Here is a 26,842-nt window from a genome sequence, read left to right as displayed (position 1 = left end):
AGTAATGAAACTGAGGTTCAAAACGGATGTCTAGGCAGTGAATGTATATGTTGTGCTCCTGGAAATGGTTAGTGATGTAATAATTTATTTTTTATACAATGACAATATTAAATTTTCTCCGTGTGCGTTTTATTTGCTAAAAGAAAAGTAGATTGTTTGACACGTAATACAAACCCTCGGTCCTTTAACATATGGAACTTCAGCACAGCTGGAACCGGTCGTAAGCTTTCGAGCAAGGTGGTTTAGTAGTTAACTGCTTGTCTGATAGTCGGGAGTCCCGCCCGACTGGGATGTAAACATTCAGTTTGCTTTCGGCCGCCGACGGAGCAAGACTTATGTTTGCCTCTCTGCCCGCCTTTGTTGTTTGCTTTCGCCTTCGCATTACGAAGTTTTCTTTGTGTGTATGGTATAATTAAAACACCCGATGATTTTATGATTTAGTGACTATGGTTCAAATTATTTTATGAAAATTGCTTTATGTGCATAAAAAATAAGCCATGACCATTACCAAAAAATTACTTTATTTCCTTTTTCTCTCAACAGTCTTAAAGAAAGGGTACATCAATATTTCAAAGAGAGAGAGAGAGAGAGAGAGAGAGAGAGAGAGAGAGAGAGAGAGAGAGAGAGAGAGAAATGGGGGGTGGGAGGTTTCCCCACTATAATGAAAATTTTTCCAGATAAACCTTTCTTTGGAATGCAGCATCTACAGTTACGACCATTACAGCCTTCGTCTATTTCTTCTTTAGAGTCATAATTACACTGGCTCATGGTACAGTATCCTTCCTTTTAGGAACAGATACCAGAGTCATGATATCCTATAAAATTTGATAATTTTTGGAAAATATTTGAAATATTAAATAAAATTAGGGATAGGAGCAGTTATCCACCACTCTCCTAACTATAAAAAAACATATTCAATAATTAAAATGATTAAAACCTGAATATAAATGAGTCTATTTACAAAAAGTTTTGGATATTTTTCATTATTAATGAATCCACTATTAACTACCCCAAATATTCTTTATGTAGTTTATTGACATAAATAATAGAAAAGTTTGTATTACAGATACGTGTAGTGAGAAGCCGGTTTGTACAAATAAAGGAGGTCAATGCCATCAAGGTAGCAGTTGTCCAAGTAATGAAACTGAGGTTCAAAACGGATGTCTAGGCAGTGAATGTATATGTTGTGCTCCTGGAAATGGTTAGTGATGTAATAATTTATTGTTTATACAATGGCAATATTCAGTTTTCTCAGTGTGCATTTTATTTGCTAAAAGTAGAGTACATGTTGTTTTACTATATGTCATTTATACTATAAAAAAAACATGTTCAATAATTAATATAAATGAGTTTATTGACAAAGATTTTTGGATATTTTTCATTATTAATGAAGCTATGCCTGTACGTTTGATATGCCAAATATTTTATTTTAATGGCCTTCTTTTAAAAACTCCTTCATTCCATTTCAGTATAAATTACTATACTATTTTAACCCTTATTCATTCGTTCTATTTAATTACCATTGCAATCTCTAAGAGTAAAAACAAAAATATGTCTATACTGTATCTATGCTAGCCTTTCATGCCATATGTCATCAGCAGACATAAACCGGCATGATTATAATTTTTATAAGGAGTAACTAAGTGTTTTGCTACATCTACCTAAAACCTACACTGTTGAGTGGGCATATGAAATGTAAAAGACTATTGTCGCTTATTCAGTTGACATAAACTTGGTTTTCTACAGAAACAATGAGTTTTGTTTATTATACCTCCAAATAATTTAAATCACTTTCATATTTGACTGTAAGTGTTAGCTACCAAAAGTGGGTACAATCGTGATAAGATTAATTTTCTCCAAATTTTATTTAATTTTTCAAATATTTTCAGTATTTTTTCAAATTTTATAGGATGCCAAGACTCGGGAATGTGTTCGCAAAATGGAGGATACTGTACCATGAGCCAGTGTAATTATGATTCAGAAGAAGAATTAGACAGAGCCTGTAATGGTCGTAACTGTAGATGCTGCGTTCCAAAGAAAGGTTTGTTTATCTGGAAAAATTTTCATTATAGTGGGGAAACCTCTCTCTCTCTCTCTCTCTCTCTCTCTCTCGCTCCTCTCTCTTCCTCTCCCTCTTTCTCTCTTCCTCTCTCCCTTCTCTCTCCGCTCTCTCATCTCAATATGTATATAACTTTCTTTTAACTCTACTGAAAGCAAAAGGAAATAAAATAATCTTTTGGTAATGTTTATAACTTATATTCTAAACTTGAAAAGCAGGTATATTCTCTTTGACAGATTACATTGGTGTGCAAATATTTTTATATTTTAGTATATCATGAAATAATTTGAACTTCAGTCATTAAACCACAAGACCATGGGGTGTTTTAATTATATGGTAACATTCCAATAAAAATGCATTTTTCCACTTTCAAATTGTACAGAATGCACCACCATGAATATATGCCTCCAGAATGAAGGATATTGCAGTAGGGGTCAATGCAATCCTTCTACAGAAACAGAGATTATTTATGGCTGTGATGGTCTAGGATGTAAATGCTGTGCACCTTTGAAAGGTTAGTTTGAAAACAGAATACAGTAATCTTAGTATATATTCTCACTCAATTTCATAGACATTTGTGTACAATTTCTGTACTACATTAGTAGATTTAAAATTAGTTTTGACACTTGATATAGTAGTACAATTTAATAATATTGATGTTCAGTAGTTTCATGTTGTCATCATATAAATACAGTGGTACCTCGAGATACTTGAGGCTCAACTTACGAAAAACTTGGGATACGAAAGCAAATACGAAAAATTTAACGGCTCTACATACGAAAATTGCTCAATATACGAAAAGTTGTAGCTGTAAAGTCCGAGATTCGCCCGGACCACCGATAACAATTTTGAAATTCGCGCCCCGCCAACTGAGTAGACTCACCACCATCCTCCCACTCTCCCATTGGTTCCTGATGCTAGTCACGGCCATGAGATCCTTCTCTCCTTTTTGGTCATCATCCCTCCCATCATGCATCTACGTAGCAGCGTGGTTCTTCGGCCACTGCACGGCATCATCTGTATCGTACGCACACGGTATTCGTTCGTTCTAACGACTTTGTCTATTAACGTAAATTCATTAGTGATTTCGTTGTAGTATACTTTATCGTGTTGTGTGAGAACTTTACTACATACGTATACGTACTACATAACATAATTACGTACAGTATATACGTAATCATGGGTCCCAAGAAACTTGAAATTCACGGAAAGAAGAGGATGCTCTCTTTGGAGACGAAGATGGAGATTATCAAGAAGTATGAAGCTGGTATGCGATTAAGTGTGATCGCCAAGGAATACGGCTGAAATCCGTCGACAATAGGCACCATCCTTAAGCAGAAGGAAGCCATCAAAGCAGCTACACCTTCCAAGGGCGTCACTATTTTGTCCAGCAAGAGGACCCACATGCACGATGAAATGGAAAGGCTTCTTCTTGTCTGGATAAAAGACAAAGAAATCGCTGCCGATACGATAACGGAGACGGCAATCTGCCATAAGGCCATCGCTATTTTCGGCGATTTGATTGCCCAGGCCAAAGACGATGGAGGAGAAGGGACATCAACGCCAACCCCAGACTTCAAGGCTTCGCATGGGTGGTTCGAGAAATTCCGTAAATGGACTGGCATCCATTCGGTGGTGCGGCATGGGGAGGCGGCCAGCTCAAACACGAAAGCGGCCGAAGCCTTTAAAAAGACGTTCAACAAGATGATGATCAAGGAAGGCTACAGTTCTCAGCAAGTCTTCAACTGTGATGAGACTGGCCTTTTTGGGAAAAAATGCCTCGTCGGATCTACATCACGGAGGAAGAGAAGAAGCTCCCCGGGCATAAGCCTATGAAAGACAGGCTTATGCTTGCACTTTGTTCTAACGCCAGTGGGGATTGCAAGGTGAAGCCCCTACTTGTCTATCATTCCGAGACTCCTCGAGCCTTCAAGGCCCACAAAATGCTTAAGGAGAAGCTTCCAGTGATGTGGAGGGCTAATGCAAAAGCCTGGGTAACAAGACTTTTGTTCACGGAGTGGGTAAATCTGTGTTTCGGCCCGAAAGTGAAGAAATTCTTGGAAGAGAAGCGCCTCCCTCTGAAAAGCCTGCTGGTGTTGGATAATGCCCCTGCTCACCCTCCTGGCCTCGAGGAAGATATCCTAGCGGAGTATTTCTTCATCAAGGTTCTTTATCTTTTGCCTAACACCACCCCTCTCCTCCAGCCCATGGACCAGCAAGTGATATCGAAATTCAAGAAGCTGTATACGAAACATCTTTTCAAGAGATGTTTCGACATCACCGATACCACAAACCTCACCTTGCATGAATTTTATAAGGAGCATTTCGATATCGTAATATGCATCTGACTCATCGACCAAGCTTGGCAAGAGGTTTCAAGGCGAACCTTGAATTCCTCGTGGAGGAAACTCTGGCCTGATGCCGTATCCGCCCGAGACTTTGAGGGATTCGACGTGGGCTTAGCTGGTGCTGCAGACTCAGAAACAGTTGACGATCCTGAAACTGTTTCGCAACCAGATCTTGACGAGATCATTGCACTCAGCAAGTCCATGGGGCTGGTCGTCGACGAGGATGACATCAATGACCTTCTCGAGGAGCACCAAGAGGAGCTTATGACGGATGACCTGAAGGAGTTGGAGTTCCATGCAACATAACGTCGTTCAAGAGGAGTTCTCTAGCAGTGGCGAGGAGGAGGAGGACGACCCTATGACAACGGCAGAAATTAAGGATGCTCTATTTGCTTTTCATAAGGTGCAATCATTCGTAGAAAAGAGACACCCCGAAAAGGCTTACACAGGTCATATGCTTGCACAGTTCGATGACGTATGCCTGAGTCGTTTCAGGAACATTGTCAAAAGTAAGCAGAAGTGATCTTCCTTGGATAGTTATTTATTAAAGAGGCCTTTAGTAGGAGTAGTAAGCAAAAAGGAAGAACCAAGTGGTAAAAAAAAAAAAAAAAAGTATAAAAAGTAATAAAAAATGTAAAAAATAAAAAAAAAGGCAAAATAAAAATTTAATTTTAGTTTTTTGTAAAGTTAAGTGTTACAGTTTTGTTAATGTGTTTTATAAAGTTTAGTTTTTGTTTGTTTTCCTTACATTTTTTTATGTGTTTCGTAAAGTTAAGTGTACGTACGTATCTGCCGTTTGTCCTCCTCCTCTGTCGCCACTTTCGGAGATAGCCTCACTCGAAAGGTAAGCTTCCACATTTTACTACATACGTACGTTTGTACGTACTGTATTTTTTGTATACCATGTACACTAATACACTTTATTTACAGGTATATTAGCAGTACGTATTAAGTTGGGTATTGAATGGTCCAAATTGTTGTAGTATTTCATTGCTTATAGGTAAATTTAGCTTAATTATGAAATTTACTGGGGTGTTTTTGGAGGGCTTGGAACGGATTAGCCATTTTATATGTAAAATGCGGTCCAAGATACGAAAAGCTCATGATACGAAGGCCGCCTCGGAACGGATTAATGTCGTATGTCGAGGTACCACTGTACCTAAAATGAAAATAGTGTAATAGCAACATTTTTAATATACGTCTACATAATTTAAATAAATTCTGTATTTGACTGAAAGTGTTAACAAAGAGAAGTGACATACGCATTTAGTGATATGGCAATTTCAGTCTCAATTTTATTTTGTTTTTCAATTATTCTTCTCAATTTTTCAGGATGCCAAGACTCGGGAATGTGTTCCCAAAATGGAGGATACTGTACCAAGAGCCAGTGTAATTATGATTCAGAAGAAGAAATTGACAGAGGCTGTAATGGTCGTAACTGTAGATGCTGCGTTCCAAAGAAAGGTTTGTTTATCTGGCAACATTTTCGTTATAATGGGGAAACCCCCCGTCTTCTCTCTCTCTCTCTCTCTCTCTGAAATATGTATATACCTTTCCTTTAACTCTACTGAAAGTAAAAGAAAATTATCTTTTGGTTATGGTTATGACATATTCTAAACTTGAAAAGCAGGTATATTATCTTTGGCAGATAACATTGTTGTGTAAATATTTTTATATTTTAGTGAATCATGAAATAATTTGAACTTCAGTTATTAAATCATTAGACCATAGGGTGTTTTAATTATATGGTAACATTCCAATGAAAATGCATTTTTCCACTTTCAAATTGTACAGAATGCACCACCAAGAATATATGCCTCCAGAATGAAGGATATTGCAGCAGGGGTCAGTGCAGTCCTTCTACAGAAATAGAGATTATTAATGGCTGTGATGGTCTAGGATGTAAATGCTGTGCACCTTTGAAAGGTTTGTTTAACGCTTTTGCGCACAGGCCAAAAATATAAGGGTGTAAATTACAAGTCTTTTCCTCCGGGCTGAAAAGTACATACGCATGGAAAGTTTTTTTGGGGTAAAATTCAGTTCTTCCGAACTATAAATGATATACGCATCTGGTTAGTGTTATTATGTCGGCAAATGATTTGAATTATTTTCTAAAGCAATTGGAACATCTTTACGAGGCTTAAAAAAATTAAAAACGATGTGTGAACTTGAGATTTTTAAGAAAAATCGTTGATATATTTTGGGAATAATCATGAAATATACAATCATTTGATTTGGAGAGTTTGTTTTATACCTAAATTGTGTAGAAATGTTTGATCTTTCACGTGGAAGCAATAATTTATCTATAAATGTGATTGCTAATGAGCTGCCTCTTGGTATAGCATCCTCCATTTTGGGAACACATTTCCAAGTCTTGCTGATTTTTTTAAGGAGTGCAATTTTCAGATTGTCCAACCTACTTATGTTCACGTTTTGTATCGTAGCTAAGTAAGCTAGCGGTGTCAGGTATGCGTTTTCTTTTAGATTCATCATCATGGCGACCTAATAGCATCAACTACATTTTCTATGATTGGCACGTTTTTTATAGTGAACTTTTCCCAAAAATAACTTACATATGACACGCCCGGCGCGTCATGTGTGCACTTACGGAAACAAAATTTATTGACGCGCTAAGCTTCATCAGATCACGAGAGGGTTAAGTGGTCAAAGTTTGAAAACAGAATACAGTAATCTTAGTATATATTCTCACTCTATTTTATGTACATTTGTGGACAATTTCTGTAATACTTCAGTAGATTTAAAATTTGTTTTGACCTTTGATATAACGGTACAGTTTAATAATATTATGGTTCAATATTTTTATGTTGTCATGATATAAATATCTAAAATAAAAATGATAGCTCAATAGTCACCTTTTTAATAAACCTATACATAATTTAAATAAATTGTGTATTTGACTGAAAGTGTTAACTAAGAGCAAGCTAAATACTTAATTAATGATATGGGAATTTCAGTCTCAAGTTTGTTTTATTTTTCAGTAATAATTCTCAATTTTTCAGGATGCCAAGACTCGGGAATGTGTTCCCAAAATGGAGGATACTGTACCAAGAGCCAGTGTAATTATGATTCAGAAGAAAAAATTGACGGAGGCTGTAATGGTCATAACTGTAGATGCTGCATTCCAAAGAAAGGTTTGTTTATCTAGAAAAATTTTCATTATATTGTGGAAATGCCCCTCCCCCCTTCTCTCTCTCTTTTTGTGAAATATGTATATAACCCTTCTTTGAGACTGCTGAAAGAAAAAGGAAATTAAATAATTTCTTGTTAATGGTCATGGCTTATTTTTTATGCACGTAAAGCAGATTTCATAAAATAATTTGAACCACAGTCACTAAATCATAAAACCATTAGGTTTTAATTATACAGTAACATTCTAATGAAAATGCATTTTTACACTCAAATTGTACAGAATGCACCAACAAGAATATATGCCTCCAGAATGAAGGATATTGCAACAGGGGTCAGTGCAATCCTTCGACAGAAATAGAGATTATTAATGGCTGTGATGGTCTAGGTTGTAAATGCTGTGCACCTCTGAAAGGTTTGTTTAAGTGGTCAAAGTCTTAGTATATATCCTCACTGTTGTTTTATGCTGTCATCATACAAATATCCAAAGTGAAAATAATAGCTTAATAGTCATATTTATAATAAACCTCTACATAATTTAAATAAATTCTAAATTTGATTGAAAGTGTTAACTAACTCAAGTGGAATAATTATTGATCTGGCAATTTCAATCTCAATTTTGTTGTATTTTTCAATTATAACTGAATTTTTCAGAATGCAAAGACTCGGGTGTGTGCTCGTATAAAGGAGGATACTGCAGCAAGAGCCACTGTAATTATGATACTGAAGAAGAAATGGAACGAGGTTGTAGTGGTCCTAACTGTAGATGCTGCGTTCCAAAGCCAGGTTTGTTCTCTCTCTCTCTCTCTCTCTCTCTCTCTCTCTCTCTCTCTCTCTCTCTCTCTCTCTCTCTCTCAGAAATATATATCCCCTCACTTTATGACTACTGAAAAAGGAAGTACAATAATCTTTTGGTAATAGTTATGACTTATTTTCTATGCTGAAAACTTGATGCCTCTGTTAATTGACATTTTATAAAGTCTAATGTTTTTTCATGCCTTATGGAAAGAAATTGATTTTACATTTCCCAAACAGAGTGTGAGAAGTTGCACCCATGTAAAGATGCAGGAGGTAAATGCATCAGTAGCGGTCAATGTGGGGGAAATGAGAGAGTTATTGAACATGGATGTTCTGGGAAAGATTGCATGTGTTGTGCTCCTGGAGATGGTTAGTATACTGTTTTATTTTTAAATACTATAACTACGTATTATTATTATTATCATTATTATCATTATTATCATTATCATTATCATTATCATTATTCATTATCATTATTTATTATATATTATATATTATTTATTATATATTATTATTTATTATTTATTATTATTATTTATTATTATTTTTATTATTTTATATTATTTATTTTTATTATTATTATTATTATTATTATTATTATTATTATTATTATTATTATTATTATTATTATTATTATTATTATTATTAAGGTGTATTCATTTCATAATAGTATTAATGATTTTGGAATATTACAAAACATTTCACAAGATACAAAATCTCTGAACTAGTCATTTACCTAACTGACAAAAATTGTTTTGCAGAAAAGAACATCCTTAGAGTTTAAGATGTTTACGTTTTCATCAAATAAATGTTAAAAAATGAAACTGCCTAGTCAAAATGCATTTTAAAATAAACCTACAACTAATTTCATTCATATTTATATTTGACAGAAAAGTGTTAACTACCACAAGTGAGAACATTAGTGACATACAACTTTTATCCTAATTTTGTTTTATTTTTCAATTATAATTCTGAAATTTTCAGAATGCCAAGACTCCGGTATCTGTTCCCTGAAAGGAGGATACTGTAGCAAGAGTCAATGTGATCATCATTCAGAAGAAGATAGTGAAGGAGGATGTAACGGTCCTAACTGTAGATGCTGTACTCCTAAACCAGGTTTGTTTACATGGTCATATTTTAAAAATGAGATTACACACACACACAAACACATATTTTAAGACTCCTGTAAGAGGAATTATACAAAAGGATGTTTAATCTTTCCTTGGTAATGTTTAGCAAATACTTATTGTTTGTACTGAAAATTTTGTACCTTTATTAATTAACATCTTTTGGAGGTTAATGCCTCAGAGTAGAATTATTGTACTAATTAAAATGATACCTTTTGCTGTTAAATATTCTATCTTACAATATAAAAAAAAACTATTTGAATTTTCTTAGTGTGTGTGGCGCTGGACCTGTGCACACAAGCACAAGGTAAATGTAGAAGAAGCCGTCATTGTAGGGGAAATGAAAGAGTTGTTGCAGAAGGGTGCTCTGGTAAACACTGCGTGTGTTGTGCTCCCGATCTTGACGATGGTAAGTTTTGCTCTGTTGTTTGTATGTATGTATGACTGATTCTCTAGGTAATTTAATTGTATAGTTTTATTATTTAACAGTTGTAATATCCGTACTGTTTTATATAAAGTATATAACTGGGTAGAAAACTACTGCGTTAGCCAAGTAGCTAACTGACAAAAATTCAGATTTTTTTACTGTACAGAATATGTTCAAAGTTTGTTTCTGTTTTCACGCATTAAAATGTCTAAAATAAAGAATATTGATGGTATAAAAGTAATTTTTTTTGTAGTGAGCCTCTAAATAATTCAAATCACTTCTACATTGGACTGATAGGTTTCTCTTAATTTTGTTATATTTTTAGAATAAAATTCTGATTACAGGATGCCATGATTCAGGTATCTGTTCTCAAAAAGGGGGATACTGTAGCAAGAGCCAATGTGATTATTATACAGAAATAACGATTAACGGGGCATGTGATGGTCCAGATTGCATATGCTGTGCTCCTAAGCCAGGTTGGTTGAACTGGAAGTTTTAAAAACTGTGAATCCTATATAGCAGGTACAGCTCTCTCTCTCTCTCTCTCTCTCTCTCTCTCTCTCTCTATATATATATATATACATATATATATATATATATATATATATATATATAATATATATATATATATATATATATATATATATAATACATTATATATATAATATATATATATATATATATACATATATATATATATATATATATATATATATATATATAATATACATATATATATATATATATATATATATATATATATATATATATATATATATATATACATCATATATATACATATACGTATATATACATATATATATATATATATATAATATATATATATATATATATATATATATATATATATATATATATATATATATATATATATATATATATATATATATATATATATAAACATTCAAGTTACTCAGAGAAACATGAAATACTTATAAAGATGTTTGACCATTTTTTGGTAATCTTGAGAACTTTTTTTCTAAGCTGAAAATTTCATGCTTGTATTAAAATCTGTTGAAGGCCCATGTTTTAGTTTAGTAAAATACAAAGTTATGCTTATAAGTAGTGCAGTAAAAAAGTTTTTACAATATGGAAATTAATATTATTAAATTAGTTTTACCAGACCACTGAGCTTTATATAGTTTATGCTTCTAAGTTAGATTATACTCTATAATTAAAATGATTAAAAGCAGAATATATAAGAGTTTCTTTAAAAAGCTTAAAAATCTTTAATTATTAAAAGCAGAATAATACTGCTTTTAATAATTTTAATTATTAAAAGCAAAATATATTCTGCTTTTAATAATTAAAATTATTAAAAACAGAATATATAAGTTTCTTTAAAAAGCTTATAGATATTTCTCATCATTGATGAATCCAGTATAAACGACTCCAAATATTGTTTATGCAGTTTACTGACATAAATTAATAGAAAAGTTTGTATTACAGATACGTGTACTGAGAAGCCGGTTTGTACAAATAAAGGAGGTCAATGCCATCAAGGTAGCAGTTGTCCAAGTAATGAAACTGAGGTTCAAAACGGATGTCTTGGCAGTGAATGTATATGTTGTGCTCCTGGAAATGGTTAGTGATGTAATAATTTATTTTTTAGACAATGGCAATATTCAGTTTTCTGTGTGCATTTTATTGGTAAAATTAAAGTAGATGTAGTTTTACTATATGCCAATTATGCTATAAAAACATGTTCAATAATTAAAATTATTAAAACCTGAATATAAATGAGTTTATTTACAAAATTATTTGGATATTTTTCATTATTAATGAATCCACTATTATCTACCACCAACTACTCTTTATGTAGTCTATTGACATAAATTAATAGAAAAGTTTGTATTACAGATACGTGTAGTGAGAAGCCGGTTTGTACAAGTAAAGGAGGTCAATGCCATCAAGGTAGCAGTTGTCTAAGTAATGAAACTGAGGTTCAAAACGGATGTCTTGGCAATGAATGTATATGTTGTGCTCCTAGAAATGGTTAGTGATAAAATATTTTTTTATATAAAAGCAATAATCAGTTTTATTACTATGTATTTTCTTTGCAAAAGGAAAATTAACCATAGTGTTCCTATACGTATACCATTTATGTTATCAAAAACATCAAAATAGATTTCATGCTTTATATAGTTTATGTTTCTAAGTTAGATTATATTCTATGATTAAAATTATTAAAAGCAGAATATAAAAGAGTTTCTTTAAAAAGCTTATAGATATTTCTCATCAATGATGAATCAAGTATAAACAACTCTAAATATTGTTTATGCAGTTTACTGACATAAATTAATAGAAAAGTTTATATTACAGATACGTGTAGTGAGAAGCCAGTTTGTACAAATAAAGGAGGTCAATGCCATCAAGGTAGCAGTTGTCCAAGTAATGAAACTGTGGTTCAAAACGGATGTCTTGGTAGTGGATGTATATGTTGTGCTCCTGGAAATGGTTAGTGATGTAATAATTTATTTTTTATACAATGGCAATATTCAGTTTTGTCAGTGTGCATTTTATTTGCTAAAAGTAGAGTAGATGTTGTTTTACTATATGTCATTTATGCTATAAAAAAACATGTTCAATAATTAAAATAATTAAAACTGAATATAAATTAGGTTATTTACAAATATTTTTGGATATTTTTCATTATTAATAAATCCACTATTAACTGCTGCAAATATTCTTTATGTAGTTTACTGACATAAAGTAATAGAAAAGTTTGTATTACAGATACGTGTAGTGAGAAGCCGGTTTGTAACAAATTAAAGGAAAGGGTCAATGCCATCAAGGTTAGCAGTTGTTTTCCAAGTAATGAAACTGAGGGTTCAAAACGGGAATGTCTTGAAAAGTGGCATTGTATATGTTTGTGCTCCTGGAAATAGGTTACTTGAATAAAAATATTTAATATATATAAAGGCAATATTCAGTTTTGTCACTGTTTATTATATTTGCAAAAGGAAAATTAAATGTAGTTTTACTATAAGTATACCATTTATGTTATAAAGAAACGTCAAAATAGATTTCATGCTTTATATAGTTTATGTTTCTAAGTTAGATTATATTCTATGATTAAAATTATTAAAAGCAGAATATATAAGAGTTTCTTTAAAAAGCTTTTATATATTTTTCATCATTGATGAATCCAGTATAAACGACTCCAAATATTGTTTATGCAGTTTACTGACATAATTTAATAGAAAAGTTTGTATTACAGATACGTGTAGTGAGAAGCCGGTTTGTACAAATAAAGGAGGTCAATGCCATCAAGGTAGCAGTTGTCCAAGTAATGAAACTGAGGTTCAAAACGGATGTCTAGGCAGTGAATGTATATGTTGTGCTCCTGGAAATGGTTAGTGATGTAATAATTTATTTTTTATACAATGGCAATATTCATTTAGTTCAGTGTGCATTTTATTTCCTAAAAGTAGAGTAGATGTTGTTTTACTATATGTCATTTATGCTATAAAAAACATATTCAATAATTAAAATGATTAAAACCTGAATATAAATGAGTTTATTTACAAAATATTTTGGATATTTTTCATTATTAATGAATCCACTATTAACTACCCCAAATATTCTTTATGCAGTTTATTGACATAAATTAATAGAAAAGTTTGTATTACAGATACGTGTAGTGAGAAGCCGGTTTGTACAAATAAAGGAGGTCAATGCCATCAAGGGAGCAGTTGTCCAAGTAATGAAACTGAGGTTCAGTACGGATGTCTAGGCAGTGAATGTATATGTTGTGCTCCTGGAAATGGTTAGTGATGTAATAATTTATTTTTCATACAATGGCAATATTCAGTTTTCTCAGTGTGCATCTTGTTTGCTAAAAGTAGAGTAGATGGTGTTTTACTATGTCATTTATACTATAAAAAAAACATGTTCAATAATTAAAATGATTAAAAGCTGAATATAAATGAGTTTATTTACAAAAATTTTTGGATATTTTTCATTATTAATGAATTCACTATTAACTACCGCAAATATTCTTTATGCAGTTTATTGACATAAATTAATAGAAAAGTTTGTTTTACAGATACGTGTACTGTGAAGCCGGTTTGTACAAATAAAGGAGGTCAATGCCATCAAGGTAGCAGTTGTCCAAGTAATGAAACTGAGGTTCAGTACGGATGTCTAGGCAGTGAATGTATATGTTGTGCTCCTGGAAATGGTTAGTTATGTAATAATTTAGTTTTCATACAATGGCAATATTCAGTTTTCTCAGTGTGCATTTTATTTGCTAAAAGTAGAGTACATGTTGTTTTACTATATGTCATTTATGCTATAAAAAAACATGTTCAATAATTAAAATGATTAAACTTTAATCTAAATTAGGTTATTTACAATAATTTTGGATATTTTTCATTATTAATGAATCAACTATTAACTGCTGCAAATATTCTTTATGTAGTTTATTGACATAAATTAATAGAAAAGTTTGTATTACAGATACGTGTAGTGAGAAGCCGGTTTGTACAAATAAAGGAGGTCAATGCCATTTAGGTAGCAGTTGTCCAAGTAATGAAACTGAGGTTCATAACGGATGTCTTGGCAGTGAATGTATATGTTGTGCTCCTGGAAATGGTTAGTGATATAATAATTTATTTTTTAGACAATGGCAATATTCAGTTTTCTGTGTGCATTTTTTTGGTAAAATTAAAGTAGATGTAGTTTGTTTTTTACTATAGCCATTTGATGCTATAAAAAAACATGTTCAACTAATTAAATTATTAAAACCTGAATATAAATGAGTTTATTTACAAAATTATTTGGATATTTTCATTATTAATGAATCCACTATTATTTACCCCCAACTACTCTCTATGTAGTTTGTTGACATAAATTAATAGAAAAATTTGTATTACAGATACGTGTAGTGAGAAGCCGGTTTGTACAAATAAAGGAGGTCAATGCCATCAAGGTAGCAGTTGTCCAAGTAATGAAACTGAGGTTCAAAACGGATGTCTTGGCAGTGAATGTATATGTTGTGCTCCTGGAAATGGTTAGTGATAAAATATTTTTGTATTTAAAGGTAATATTCAGTTTTGTCAGTTTATTACATTTGCAAAAGGAAAATTAAATGTAGTTTTACTATACATATACCATTTATGTTATAAAAAACATCAAAATAGATTTCATGCTTTATATTGTTTGTGTTTCTAAGTTAGATTTTATTGTAAGAATAAAATTATTAAAAGCAGAATATATAAGAGTTTCTTTAAAAAAACTTTTATATATTTCTCATCAATGATAAATCCAGTACAAACGACTACAAATATTGTTTATGCAGTTTACTGACATGAATTAATAGAAAAGTTTGTATTACAGATACGTGTAGTGAGAAGCCAGTTTGTACAAATAAAGGAGGTCAATGCCATCAAGGTAGCAGTTGTCCAAGTAATGAAACTGAGGTTCAAAACGGATGTCTAGGCAGAGAATGTATATGTTGTGCTCCTGCAAATGGTTAGTGATAAAATATTTTTTTATATAAAAGAAATATTCAGTTTTATTACTATGTATTCTCTTTGCAAAAGGAAAATTAACCATAGTTTTCCTATACGTATACCATTTATGTTATCAAAAACATCAAAATAGATTTCATGCTTTATATAGTTTATGTTTCTAAGTTAGATTATATTCTATAATTAAAATTATTAAAAGCAGAATGTTTAAGTTTCTTTAAAACGCTTATAGATATTTCTCATCAATGATGAATCAAGTATAAACAACTCCCAATATTGTTTATGCAGCTTACCGACATAAATTAATAGAAAAGTTTGTATTACAGATAAGTGTAGTGAGAAGCCAGTTTGCACAAATAAAGGAGGTCAATGCCATCAAGATAGTAGTTGTCCAAGTAATGAAACTGTGGTTCAAAACGGATGTTTTGGTAGTGGATGTATATGTTGTGCTCCTGGAAATGGTTAGTGATGTAATAATTTATTTTTCATACAATGGCAATATTCAGTTTTCTTAGTGTGCATTTTGTTTGCTAAAAGTGGAGTAGATGTTGTTTTACTATATGTCATTTATGCTATAAAAAAACATGTTTAATAATTAAAATGATTAAACGTGAATATATATGAGGTTATTTACAAACATTTTTGGATATTTCTCATTATTAATGAATCCACTATTAACTGCTGCAAATATTCTTTATGTAGTTTATTGACATAAATTAATAGAAAAGTTTGTATTACAGATACGTGTAGTGAGAAGCCGGTTTGTACAAATAAAGGAGGTCAATGTTATCAAGGTAGCAGTTGTTCAAGTAATGAAACTGAGGTTCAAAACGGGTGTCTTGGCAGTGAATGTATATGTTGTGCTCCTGGAAATGGTTAGTGATAAAATATTTTTTTATATAAAAGAAATATTCAGTTCTATTACTATGTATTTTCTTTGCAAAAGAAAAATTAATCGTAGTTTTCCTATACGTATACCATTTATGTTATCAAAAACATCAAAATAGATTTCATGCTTTATATAGTTTATGTTTCTAAGTTAGATTATATTGTATGATTAAAATTATTAAAAGCAGAATATATAAGAGTTTCTTTAAAAAGCTTATAGATATTTCTCATCAATGATGAATCAAGTATAAACAACTCCAAATATTGTTTATGCAGTTTATTGACATAATTTAATAGAAAAGTTTGTATTACAGATACGTGTAGTGAGAAGCCAGTTTGTACAAATAAAGGAGGTCAATGCCCATCAAAGGTAGCAGTTGTCCAAGTCAATGGAAACTGTGGTTCAAAACGGATGTCTTGGTAGTGGATGGATAATGTATTATTGTGCTCCTGGAAAATGGTTAGTGATCGTAATAAGTTATTTTTTATACAATTGTAAGGCAATAAATCAGTTTTCCTCAGTGTGCAATTTATTTGCTAAAAGTAGAGTAGATGTTGTTTTACTATATGTCATTTATGCTATAAAAAAACATGTTCAATAATTAAAATAATTAAACCTGAATATAAATGAGGTTATTTACAAATATTTTTGGATATTTCTCATTATTAGTGAATCCACTATTAACTGCTGCATATATTCTTTGTGTAGTTTATTGATATAAATTAATAGAAAAGTTTGTATTACAGATACGTGTAGTGAGAAGCCGGTTTGTACAGATATAGGAGGTCAATGTTATCAAGGTAGCAGTTGTCCAAGTAATGAAACTGAGGTTGAAAACGGATGCCTTGGCAGTGAATGTATATGTTGTGCTCCTGGAAATGGTTAGTGATAAAATATTTTTTTTTATATAAAGGCAATATTCAGTTTTGTCACTGTTTATTATATTTGCAAAAGGAAAATTAAATGTAGTTTTGCTATACGTATACCATTTATATTATAAAAAACATCAAAATAGATTTCATGCTTTATATAAATTATGTTTGTTCCGACACGGCATACAAACCTTCGGTCCTTTTTACAATAGGAAGGTACTAGCGGCAGCTGGATAGGTCGTAAGCTTTCGAACAAGGGGTTCGGTAGTTAACTGCTTGTCCGACAGGCGCGCGCGCGCGACTGGGAGGTAAACAAATCACTTTTGCTTTCGGCCTGCTGGCGTGTGGACGTGTATCATCGCTCTCTGCCCGCTTCATCGTCGTTTGCTTTCGCATGATTGTGTTTTTCTTTTTCTATGTATCTAGTGAAACTGAATTGTAAGTACAATCATTTCATTGAATTCAATGTGAATTAAAGGATCTTGGTTCACAACGCCCTCCGATTACCCGAGTGCCGGGACTGAAGGGCGTAATTGCGGGAATTCATTTTCCCAGAATGATCCTCGGATTGGGTATGCTCGGTGCCGAGGGCGGGAGCGCTCGCTCCGAGCGTATATTGGGTTGGAAATGTGTAGATGAAAATCGTAAGTAAGTGCTCTTTTCATTTATATTTATTTTTGACCTGTATGCCCGTTGCCGAACGAATGCGCTCGACACGGAAACTTATTCAGTATGAAAGTGGAATCGCAAGTACAGTATTCTTTTTCATTTTCATATATTATTTTTTATTGTAGCAATACTCATTTTGGATCATTTCCGAGCTTACCCGGAGATTGATCCTTCCCCCTTTTTATTTTTGAATGAAGTGAAATCGCAAGTGCAGTTCTTTTTCATTTTCATTTTTTTATTGAGATTGCATTGTTGGACTGGGATCAATGTTCCGCTATTCACGGAATTGATCCTTCCCCCTTTTTTATTTGTATGAAGTGAATCGCAAGCGCAGTAGTCTTTTCATTTTCATATATTTCTTGATTGCATCAATTCATTATGGATCAAGGTTTCCAGAAACCTTGATCCATAAAGGTAAGGAATAAAACCTTTCACCCTTGCGCTCGGTGCCGAGGGCGCGAATGCGCTCGATCCGAGCCCTTATTCTTTGTGAAGTGAATCGTTTGCAAGATGCATTTTCATTTTGTTCCTTATTATTGATTGCATCAATTATTTATTTGGTTCAAGTTCCGCTCAGTCAGGGAATTGATCCTTATGCCTTGTATTCGTGCCGATGGCACGATTGTTCTAGCTCTTATATTGTTGTTGGGTACATGGGTACTGTGCGGGGGTGGGGAACGAGACCCCCCCCCCGCTCAGTTCCCACAGATGGCTCTTCCCCTTAGGGGGGGGGGGAGGTTATCGGCGTTCTTCTCCTCGCCCGATCCGTCGAGCGCGGGGGAGGGCGCTCGGTGCCCGATGTACAATTGTATTAGGGGTCTTCCACTCGTTCGGGAGGGATCAAACCCCCGCACGAGGGGATTTTCCCCCCCTTATTAATCGCTACTACTATTATTTCCGCAGGTGCTACTGCACGAGAGTGGACCTTGTGAGGTATGGGCGTCCTTCCAATTGCAGAGCGTGCTGGTGTCCAGGGGCTGCGGTTCTATGTCTGGGCCTACTGCGGTCACCCATGGAGTGGTGACCACGCAACCAGGTGACGACGTCCCTCCTCACCTGGTGTACTCGCCTCACGTGGTAACAGTCTTGCCTACAGCCGCTGTGAATTGCCGTTCGCCGTACCGAGAGGGGGGCGTGCCGCCGCCGCTCGTGGTTGCCGCGCTGCAGCGACCACACTTCCGCTGCCCTAGAACTCGCCCCTGGACCTGCCGCCGGTACCAGGATGTTGCTGGCTGCTGCTCCACTTCCTGTGTTTCCGGTGCGGCCTGCCGTACCTGCCGATTCTGGGCTGACTGTCCATGCAGTTACTGCGCTGGCTGTCCCTGCCGTTGCTGCGCTGGCTGTTCCTGCCGTTGCTGCGCTGGCTGTCCCTACCGATCATGTGCTGGCCGTGCCTGCTGTTCCTGAGATGCCCATACCTGCTGATGTCGTCCCTGTTCGTGGTGGTACTACCCCAGACTTTGGTCTGTCTGTACAGGTGCGTCCGGGCCCTGTGGCTTCGGCTACAGCAGCCCCGGCTCCGCCCTGGATAGCAGATCTTACGTCTGTCCTGAGGAAGCTGACGAAGAAGAGGAGGAAGGTGTCGTGGTCGTCGTCTTCATCTTCTTCATCGTCGTCGCCGCCGCCTCTTCCCCTTCGACTTCTAAGGCTTTACAGCCGAGGAAGAAGAAGGTCGCCTCCTCCCTCCTAAGAAGCTTCCTCGGGAGCTTCTCGGGACCCGTCTCACTCGTTGGGACGGGAGGGTTTCCTTCCGCCTGGTCCTCCTGCTCCTTCGGGAGCGGGGCCCGTCTCTTCTTCCGCAAGGAAGAAGACTACGTGGGGACCAGAGGGGTACCGGCTAACACCGGTACTTCCTCGCCTGGTGTCAGTGGTTCTGCCACTGCATCAGGGTCCGTCTCGGCCTCCCGTTCGCGGGAGGTACCGAGTGTACGGTCTGCCTACCAGCGACCGTGCAGCAGGAACCAACCAGACCTCTGAGTCCGCTCAGCGTCAGGTTCACGGCACGGGGCGGGAAGACTGGTGACAGCCGCTCATGCGACTCTCACCAGACCAGCTCTCACTCTCGCGGTGAACAGCTGGCTACCCGGGGGCACGTGACGGTCCACGACCGACACGGGCTGAGGCTGGGAAAAGGTCCTCCCTCCCGTTCGCCGTGCCAGCCACTGGCTGGAACCAAGCGAACGTGACGTGCCGGGACGGACAAGCAACCGGTCTCACTGCGACAGTGGAGCCTGCCAGGGGTCGCCCTGACCGTCGCTCTCACAGAGAGCGATCGGGTACGGCAACCAGCACCAGCTCTTCTGACACTCGAGATCAGTGCCGCTGTGCTCAGTCCCAGCGTTCCGTTCTCCACAGCGAGACGGTTTCGACCAGGCCTGCAGCTCGATCGTCACCGCGGGTTGACGATCGCCTGCAAGCCCTCCAAGCCTACTGGTCCTGCCAGCGAGCGACGAGGGAGCGTCAGGTCTGCCTCTCCCGTACCTTCAACCTCCTCGGTTACACCGGGAGGAGCGAGGTATTGAGGAGTGATCGTGAGGGGTGCGCCCCTCATGATCCCACCACGACGCCCTACGTGCCAGGCACGGTTCTTGGACCGGCCAGGACGTATGCGCAAGTGGATGGGGAAGACCGAGAGGGCTGTCGCTGTTCCCCCTTCTTAGGAGGAAGGTTCTCGGAATATGCTCTTGTTTCGAAGGGCTTAACTGTCCACTCTGCAAGATGCTGTGACTTCCGAGATCCAGAGGAACTTTGCCGAGGTTACGGCGCTGATTCGTCAGCACAATGACCTCGGGAAGGATCGCCGCTCCCACCAGCAGAGCCACGTCTCGGCTCGAGTCGTTTTGGGGCCCGAGAGGGAATCCAAAAAAATCGAGCGGTGGGTCTGCCGCGATCGGAGCTTGCCGACTGGGTTGAGCCAGGTAGTCTCTCGTCTCCGGACAAGGAGGCTCTCTCGGTTCTGGACGGTCGAACAAGCTCCTTCACCTCCTCTACTGCGACAGAGGCGTTTCTACGTGTCTTCGACATCGTATTTATATATCCCTTCGGTCCTCTGAGGTTTCGACCTCGACGAGGACTGGAATGAGTCGGAGCGGTATCGGCTCTCTCCTGTCAGGTTCTCGATCAGCCCCAACAACCAGACGACGTTCACAATGGAAGGACGGCATTCCCCCTCACCTGCTGCCGGAAGTGGGGGAGTGCCTGGCCAGCCATTGGGAACCACGGTCCAACAGCAGGCGTACGTTCCAGGGGCATCGAAGGACGTAGCATTGAGACAGGAGATCAAGTCAAGACATGCTGAGCAAGAGAACTGTAAGAAATCGGTACGGATCAGTCACCGGGCTTTACAGCCGACTCTTCTGGTGGAAAAGTCTACAAACAGGCGTGGCGCCCAGTGATAGATTCTCTCTCTTCCCGAACCGGTTGGTTCGCCAGACCCGGTTCACGATGGAGACGGCACGCTCAGTGCTCGACTCTATCAGGGAGAACGATTTCATGCTTTCAGTGGACTTGAAGATGCGGATCTACAAATACCCATTCATCAGTCCTCCAGAAAGTACCGGTTCCGCTTTCATCCTCGACGGGACGGTGTACCAGTTCAGGCCACGTTTGCTTCGGTCTCTCAACCGCCCCACAGGTGTTCACGCGAGTGTTCACTCTGGTGTCTGCTTGGGCCCATTCGCACGGGAACCTACGTCGATTGAGGTACTCGACGATTGGTTAGTCCTGGCGAGCTCCCGCTCGCAGTTGCTACAGGACAGGGATCGACTGCTCGAGTTCTGTCGCGATCTGTATCGTTCTGAACTTCGAAAAGTCCGATCTCGAGCACAAGCAGAGGATGAAGTACCTGGGTATGCTGATCGACACGGTAGCAGATTCAGGAGGCAGCCAACCAGTTCCTGTCCTCGGCAGGAACAGGTAGCTCAGCAATGGCAAGTCGTGATCGGACACCTGTCGTCACTCGGGAAGCCAGTCCCTAACGGGCGTCTTCACCTGCGGTCTCTTCAGGGAGACCAAAGGAGAGTTTGGTCACAGGCGACGGATCCCCCAAGCCTTCCATGGGCACTGACACATGGAGGTGAGGCAGGACCTAGCCAGGTGACTGGACGACAGGAACCCCTTAAGAGGATGCCTCCGGGCACTCTCCCCCCGGACTGCAGCTGCTCTCAGACGCATCGACCGAGGGATGGGGTGCACACCTGGAAGAGTTGCGGACTTCAGGAGTGTGGTACGAGAACGACAAGCACCTTCACATCAATGTATCTGGAACTAAAGGCAGCGTTCCTTGCTCTCCAAGAGTTCCAGGACCGCTTGATGGGACACTCAGTGGTGTTGATGTACGAACAACACCACGGTGGTGGCTTACGTCAACAAACAGGGGGGGCCTAGTGTCTCTCCCGTTGTATCAGTTGACTCGGCAGGTGCACGAGTGGGCCGAGGCACACTCAATAGAGCTGTCGGCACGCTACATTCCAGGGAAGGAATGTAGTAGCAGACACTCTAGCCGTCGGGATCAGGTGATAAGGACCGAATGGTCTCTACACCAGGACGTGGCGGAAAGGCTCTTCGACCTCCCTGTGGGGGCGACCAGTCGAGGATCTGTTCGCCATCCGGCACATCAGGAAGCTCCAGGTGTTCTTCTCGGCGGCCCGTGCCGGATCCATGGGCAGCTGCAGAGGACGCTCTTCAACACCCGTGGGACAACCTCTTCGCCTATGCCTTTCCCCCGTTCAGCCTGATTCGCAAGGTGATTCAGTCGAGCACTGGTCATCCCGAATCTCAGGATGATCCTGATGGCTTCCAAATGGCCACAGGCCATTTGGTATCCGGACCTGCTGGCTCTTCTCGCAAGAGAACCGAGAGAGATTTCCCCATTGGCACAACCTTCTCGCCAGCCACACGTCGAGCGGTACCACCGAGCAGTCCAGTCCCTACGTCTTCACGGCTGGCTGTTATCCACCTTCTCTTGCGTACGAGAAGCTTTTTTCGTAGCGCAGCAACAGAGATGGCTGAAACGTCCGTCAGTCCTCTGCAGCTGTGTACCAGGGGAAGTCGGTCGTCTTCGGTGGTTGGTGTTGTAGACGGGGCCTATCTCTTCTCAGAGCCAATCTTCAGCAGGTAGCGGATTTCCTCGTTTTTTTTCTTCCCGCCGAGGAAGCTCCTCTAAGTTCCCACAGTCAAGGATACAGAGGCCGCCTTGTCGCTCCTCCTGAAACTGACGGGATTGGACATCTCGAACTCGTTCGAGATCTCCTTGCTTAGGAGCAGCTTCCAAAGGTCTTGCCAACCCAGGGAACTCAAATGACCCTCGTCTTGCTGGACCTGGCATCGGCGAAGAGAGTACGGGAGCGTCATGCAGATAATGATGTGGATGAGATGCTGCTTTGTCCTGAGGACGCTACGGCGCTATCTGAAGAGAACTCGACACCTCGGGCCTGAGTGTCGACGCCTCTCCGTTAGCAAAGGGGTCAACAAGAAAAAGAAGTATCAAGAACACTCTTTCGTCCTGGCTGCGTGAGGTCTTCAGGAGGGCGTAGGAGGCTGATGGTAGTGACGACATCCGTACGTCCCCGTCCGAGAACTCACGAATCAGAAGTATTTGGCCCCCTCGTTGGCGTTTCGTAAGAACTTCTCCGTGGCGCAGGTATGGAAGGCAACTTCCTTATACCTCTTGGATATTGACCCCATAGGTCCTTGGATCGGTTCCTTAGGACCCGTGGTGGCTGCTCAACACGTCGTCTAGCTAACCCAGACCCTAGCAGCTGAACAGCATCGAGTCCTGGTGTGACTGTATGAATAGATAGTGATGAGAAAGTGACTGGCTTCTCTTTCTATCTTTTTCTTCCCTCTACCTGTGGGTAGAGGGATACGGTCATCACCCTGCTGGATAAGGACGAGATGCCGGTGAGCTATATGACAGAGCCCCATCCTATCCCTTTCACGAGGGATGGGAGCAGGAATAATTCCACCACTTCCTGTTCACTACAGAGGGGGGGAAGTGGATGCCTACAAGAGTCAAAACCATGACTTTAACTTTGCTCCTGTACAGGAACAAGTTCTTACATTGCTGGTACGAAGAGATACGCTTGCCTCTCTCTTAGTACTCGGTCCAGAGGTCTGACCATTGATCCTGCGGTGCACACCCCGATCAATCGGACAGAGGCTTGGATCCCTCCCTCGCTCTTACGACCAGGGAGGCTTCCAAGGTTGGGCGAACACCAGTCTGTTCACAAAAGACTCAGATTCCACCCACCAAGAAGTGAGTCTTCCTATTGTAAAAGGAAAGGACGAAGGTTTGTATGCCGTGTCGGAACAAATGACAATTTTGTCTAAAATTGCATTTTTCCTAACTATACAAACCTGAGGTCCTTTTACACATAGCCCCACCTCATGCCACCCCTCACTCTGCAGTTTTTGCTTGGGCCAAAAGCAAAAGTGATTTGTTTACCTCCCAGTCGCGCGCGCGCGCCTGTCGGACAACAGTTAACTACCGAACCCCTTGTTCGAAAGCTTACGACCTATCCAGCTGCCGCTAGTACCTTCCTATTGTAAAAGGACCTCAGGTTTGTATAGTTAGGAAAAATGCAATTTTAGACAAATTGTCATTTCTAAGTTAGATTATATTCTATGATTAAAATTATTAAAAGCAAAAGAATAAATACAAATTAAGAGTTTCTTTCACAAAAGCTTTTATATATTTGCGTCTAATCATTGATGAATCCGATATAAACGACTTCACCAAAATATTGTTTATGCAGTTACTGACATGAATTAAATAGCAAAAATGTTTTGTATTACCAGATACGTGTAGTGAGAAGCCGGTTTGTAGAAATAATGGAGGTCAATGGCCATCAAAGGGTAGCAGTTTGTCCAAGTAATGAAACTGCAGGGTTCAAAACGGATGTCCTTAGGCAGTGGAATGTATTAATTGTTTGCTCCTGGAAATGGTTAGTGATAAAATATTTTTTCATATAAAAGCAATATTCAGTTTTATTATTATGTATTTAATTGCAAAAGGAAAATTAACCGTAGTTTTCCTATACGTATACCATTTATGTTATAAAAAACATTAAAATAGATTTCATGCTTTATATAATTTATGTTTCTAAATTAGATTATATTCTATGATTAATATTATTAAAAGCAGAATATATAAGAGCTTCTTTAAAAAGTTTATAGATATTTCTCATCATTGATGAATCCAATATAATCAATTCCAAATATTGTTTATGCAGTTTACTGACATAAATTAATAGAAAAGTTTGTATTACAGATACGTGTAGTGAGAACCGGTTTCGTATAAATAAAGGAGGGCAATGCCATCAAGGTAGCAGTTGTCCAAGTAATGAAACTGAGGTTCAAAACGGATGTCTTGGCAGTGAATGTATATGTTGTGCTCCTGGAAATGGTTAGTGATGTAATAATTTATTTTTTTATACAATGGCAATATTCAGTTTTGTCACTGTATATTATATTTGCAAAAGGAAAATTAAAAGTAGTTTTACTATACGTATACCATTTATGTTAACGAAAACATCAAAATAGATTTCTCGCTTCATATAGTTTATGTTTTAAGTAAGATTATATTCTATGATTAAAATTATTAAAAGCAGATATATGAGTTTCCTTAATAAGCTTTTGTATATTTCTCATCATTGATTAATCTAGTGTAAACGAACGCCAAATATTGTTTATGCAGTTTTTACTGACCATTAAATTAACTAGAAAAGTTTTGTATTACCAGATACATGTAGTGAGAAGCCGGTTTGTACAAATAAAGGAGGTCAATGCCGACCAAGGGTATGCAGTTTGTCCCAAGTAATGAACTGGAGGTTCAAAAACGGATGTTTAGGCAGTGGAAATGTATCTATTGTTTGCTCCCTGGAAATGGGTTAGTTGATTGTAATAATTTATGTTTTTTATACAATGGAAACAAAATTATTAAATTTTTCTTCCGTTGCCGGGGGCATTTTATTTGCCTAAAGAAAAGTAGATTGTTCGACACGTAATACAAACCCTCGGTCTTTTAACATATGGAACTTCAGCACAGCTGGAAACCGGTCGTAAGCTTTCGAGCAATGTGTGGTTCAGTTGTCTCGTTTAATGCGTTTCGATCGTCGTTCTCGCCCGACTGGGAGGTAAACCTAAACATTCAGTTTGCTTTCGGCCGCCGACGGAGCAAGACTTGTGTTTGCCTCTCTGCCCGCCTTTGTTGTTTGCTTTCGCCTTCGCATTACGAAGTGTTCTTTGTGTGTATGGTATAATTAAAACACCCGATGATTTTATGATTTAGTGACTGTGGTTCAAATCATTTTATGAAAATTGCTTTATGTGCATAAAAAATAAGCCATGACCATTACCAAAAAATTACTTTATTTCCTTTTTCTCTCAGCAGTCTTAAAGAAAGGGTACATAAATATTTCAAAGAGAGAGAGAGAGAGAGAGAGAGAGAGAGAGAGAGAGAGAGAGAGAGAGAGAGAGAGAAATGGGGGGTGGGAGGTTTCCCCACTATAATGAAAATTTTTCCAGATAAACAAACCTTTCTTTGGAATGCAGCATCTACAGTTACGACCATTACAACCTTCGTCTATTTCTTCTTCTGAGTCATAATTACACTGGCTCTTGGTACAGTATCCTTCCTTTTGGGAACAGATACCCGAGTCATGATATCCTATAAAATTTGAAAATTTTGGAAAATATTTGAAAAATTAAATAAAATTAGGGATAGGAGCAGTTATCCACCACTCTCCTAACAAGGGGGGGATTGGACGCCAACAAGAGACAAACCCAAGACCTTATATTTGGCTCTTGTGTAGGAACTAGTTCTTGCTTGCTATTCATAAGAGGCATCTTTGCCCCCCTCTTATGAATTTGGTCCAGATGTTTGACCACTGATCCTGCAGTGCACACCCCGATCAGTTGGGCAGAGGCTAGAATCCCTCCCTCTGCTCTTATGACCAGGGAGGGAACCAAGGTCGGACGAACGCCAGTCTGTTCATAAGACTCAGATTCCA

At 38.0% G+C, this 26,842-nt stretch overlaps 2 protein-coding genes and 1 long non-coding RNA gene across 4 annotated transcripts in view; 2 read left to right on the top strand and 1 right to left on the bottom strand.

Moving 5' to 3' along the window:
* Window positions 1–26,842, bottom strand: part of LOC135199550 (uncharacterized) — a 355,175-nt gene that overhangs the window by 179,004 nt on the left and 149,329 nt on the right. The window contains exon 3 of one of the 2 annotated variants that reach the window (XR_010311093.1): window positions 13,165–13,273. The exons of the other annotated variant lie outside the window; for it this stretch is intronic. This is a non-coding gene — a long non-coding RNA (uncharacterized LOC135199550). Of the gene's footprint in view, window positions 1–13,164; window positions 13,274–26,842 lie in introns of those variants that run through there. 2 annotated transcript variants of the gene reach the window in all.
* Window positions 1,921–12,389, top strand: LOC135195724 (keratin-associated protein 5-1-like). The gene is made up of 12 exons (XM_064222148.1): window positions 1,921–2,041; window positions 2,442–2,573; window positions 5,740–5,871; window positions 6,202–6,333; window positions 7,428–7,559; window positions 7,838–7,969; window positions 8,209–8,340; window positions 8,590–8,721; window positions 9,337–9,468; window positions 9,751–9,888; window positions 10,251–10,382; window positions 12,250–12,389. The coding sequence occupies exons 1-12, from the start codon at window positions 1,927–1,929 to the stop codon at window positions 12,387–12,389; spliced, it is 1,581 nt and encodes a 526-aa protein (XP_064078218.1). The 5' UTR covers window positions 1,921–1,926.
* LOC135195718 (extracellular matrix protein A-like) overlaps window positions 14,461–26,842 on the top strand; it is a 99,797-nt gene continuing 87,415 nt past the window's right edge. The window contains exons 1-7 of the mRNA XM_064222139.1: window positions 14,461–14,523; window positions 14,807–14,941; window positions 15,268–15,336; window positions 15,728–15,862; window positions 16,142–16,276; window positions 16,604–16,659; window positions 17,020–17,171. Coding sequence (XP_064078209.1) covers window positions 14,461–14,523; window positions 14,807–14,941; window positions 15,268–15,336; window positions 15,728–15,862; window positions 16,142–16,276; window positions 16,604–16,659; window positions 17,020–17,171 — 745 coding nt within the window. The remainder of the gene's footprint in view (window positions 14,524–14,806; window positions 14,942–15,267; window positions 15,337–15,727; window positions 15,863–16,141; window positions 16,277–16,603; window positions 16,660–17,019; window positions 17,172–26,842) is intronic.

Source organism: Macrobrachium nipponense, chromosome 23 (assembly GCF_015104395.2).
Source record: "Macrobrachium nipponense isolate FS-2020 chromosome 23, ASM1510439v2, whole genome shotgun sequence".
Taxonomy (NCBI): domain Eukaryota; kingdom Metazoa; phylum Arthropoda; class Malacostraca; order Decapoda; family Palaemonidae; genus Macrobrachium; species Macrobrachium nipponense.
The sequence above is the reverse complement of the archived record's forward strand: the minus strand, read 5'-3'. Positions and strand labels throughout refer to the sequence as shown.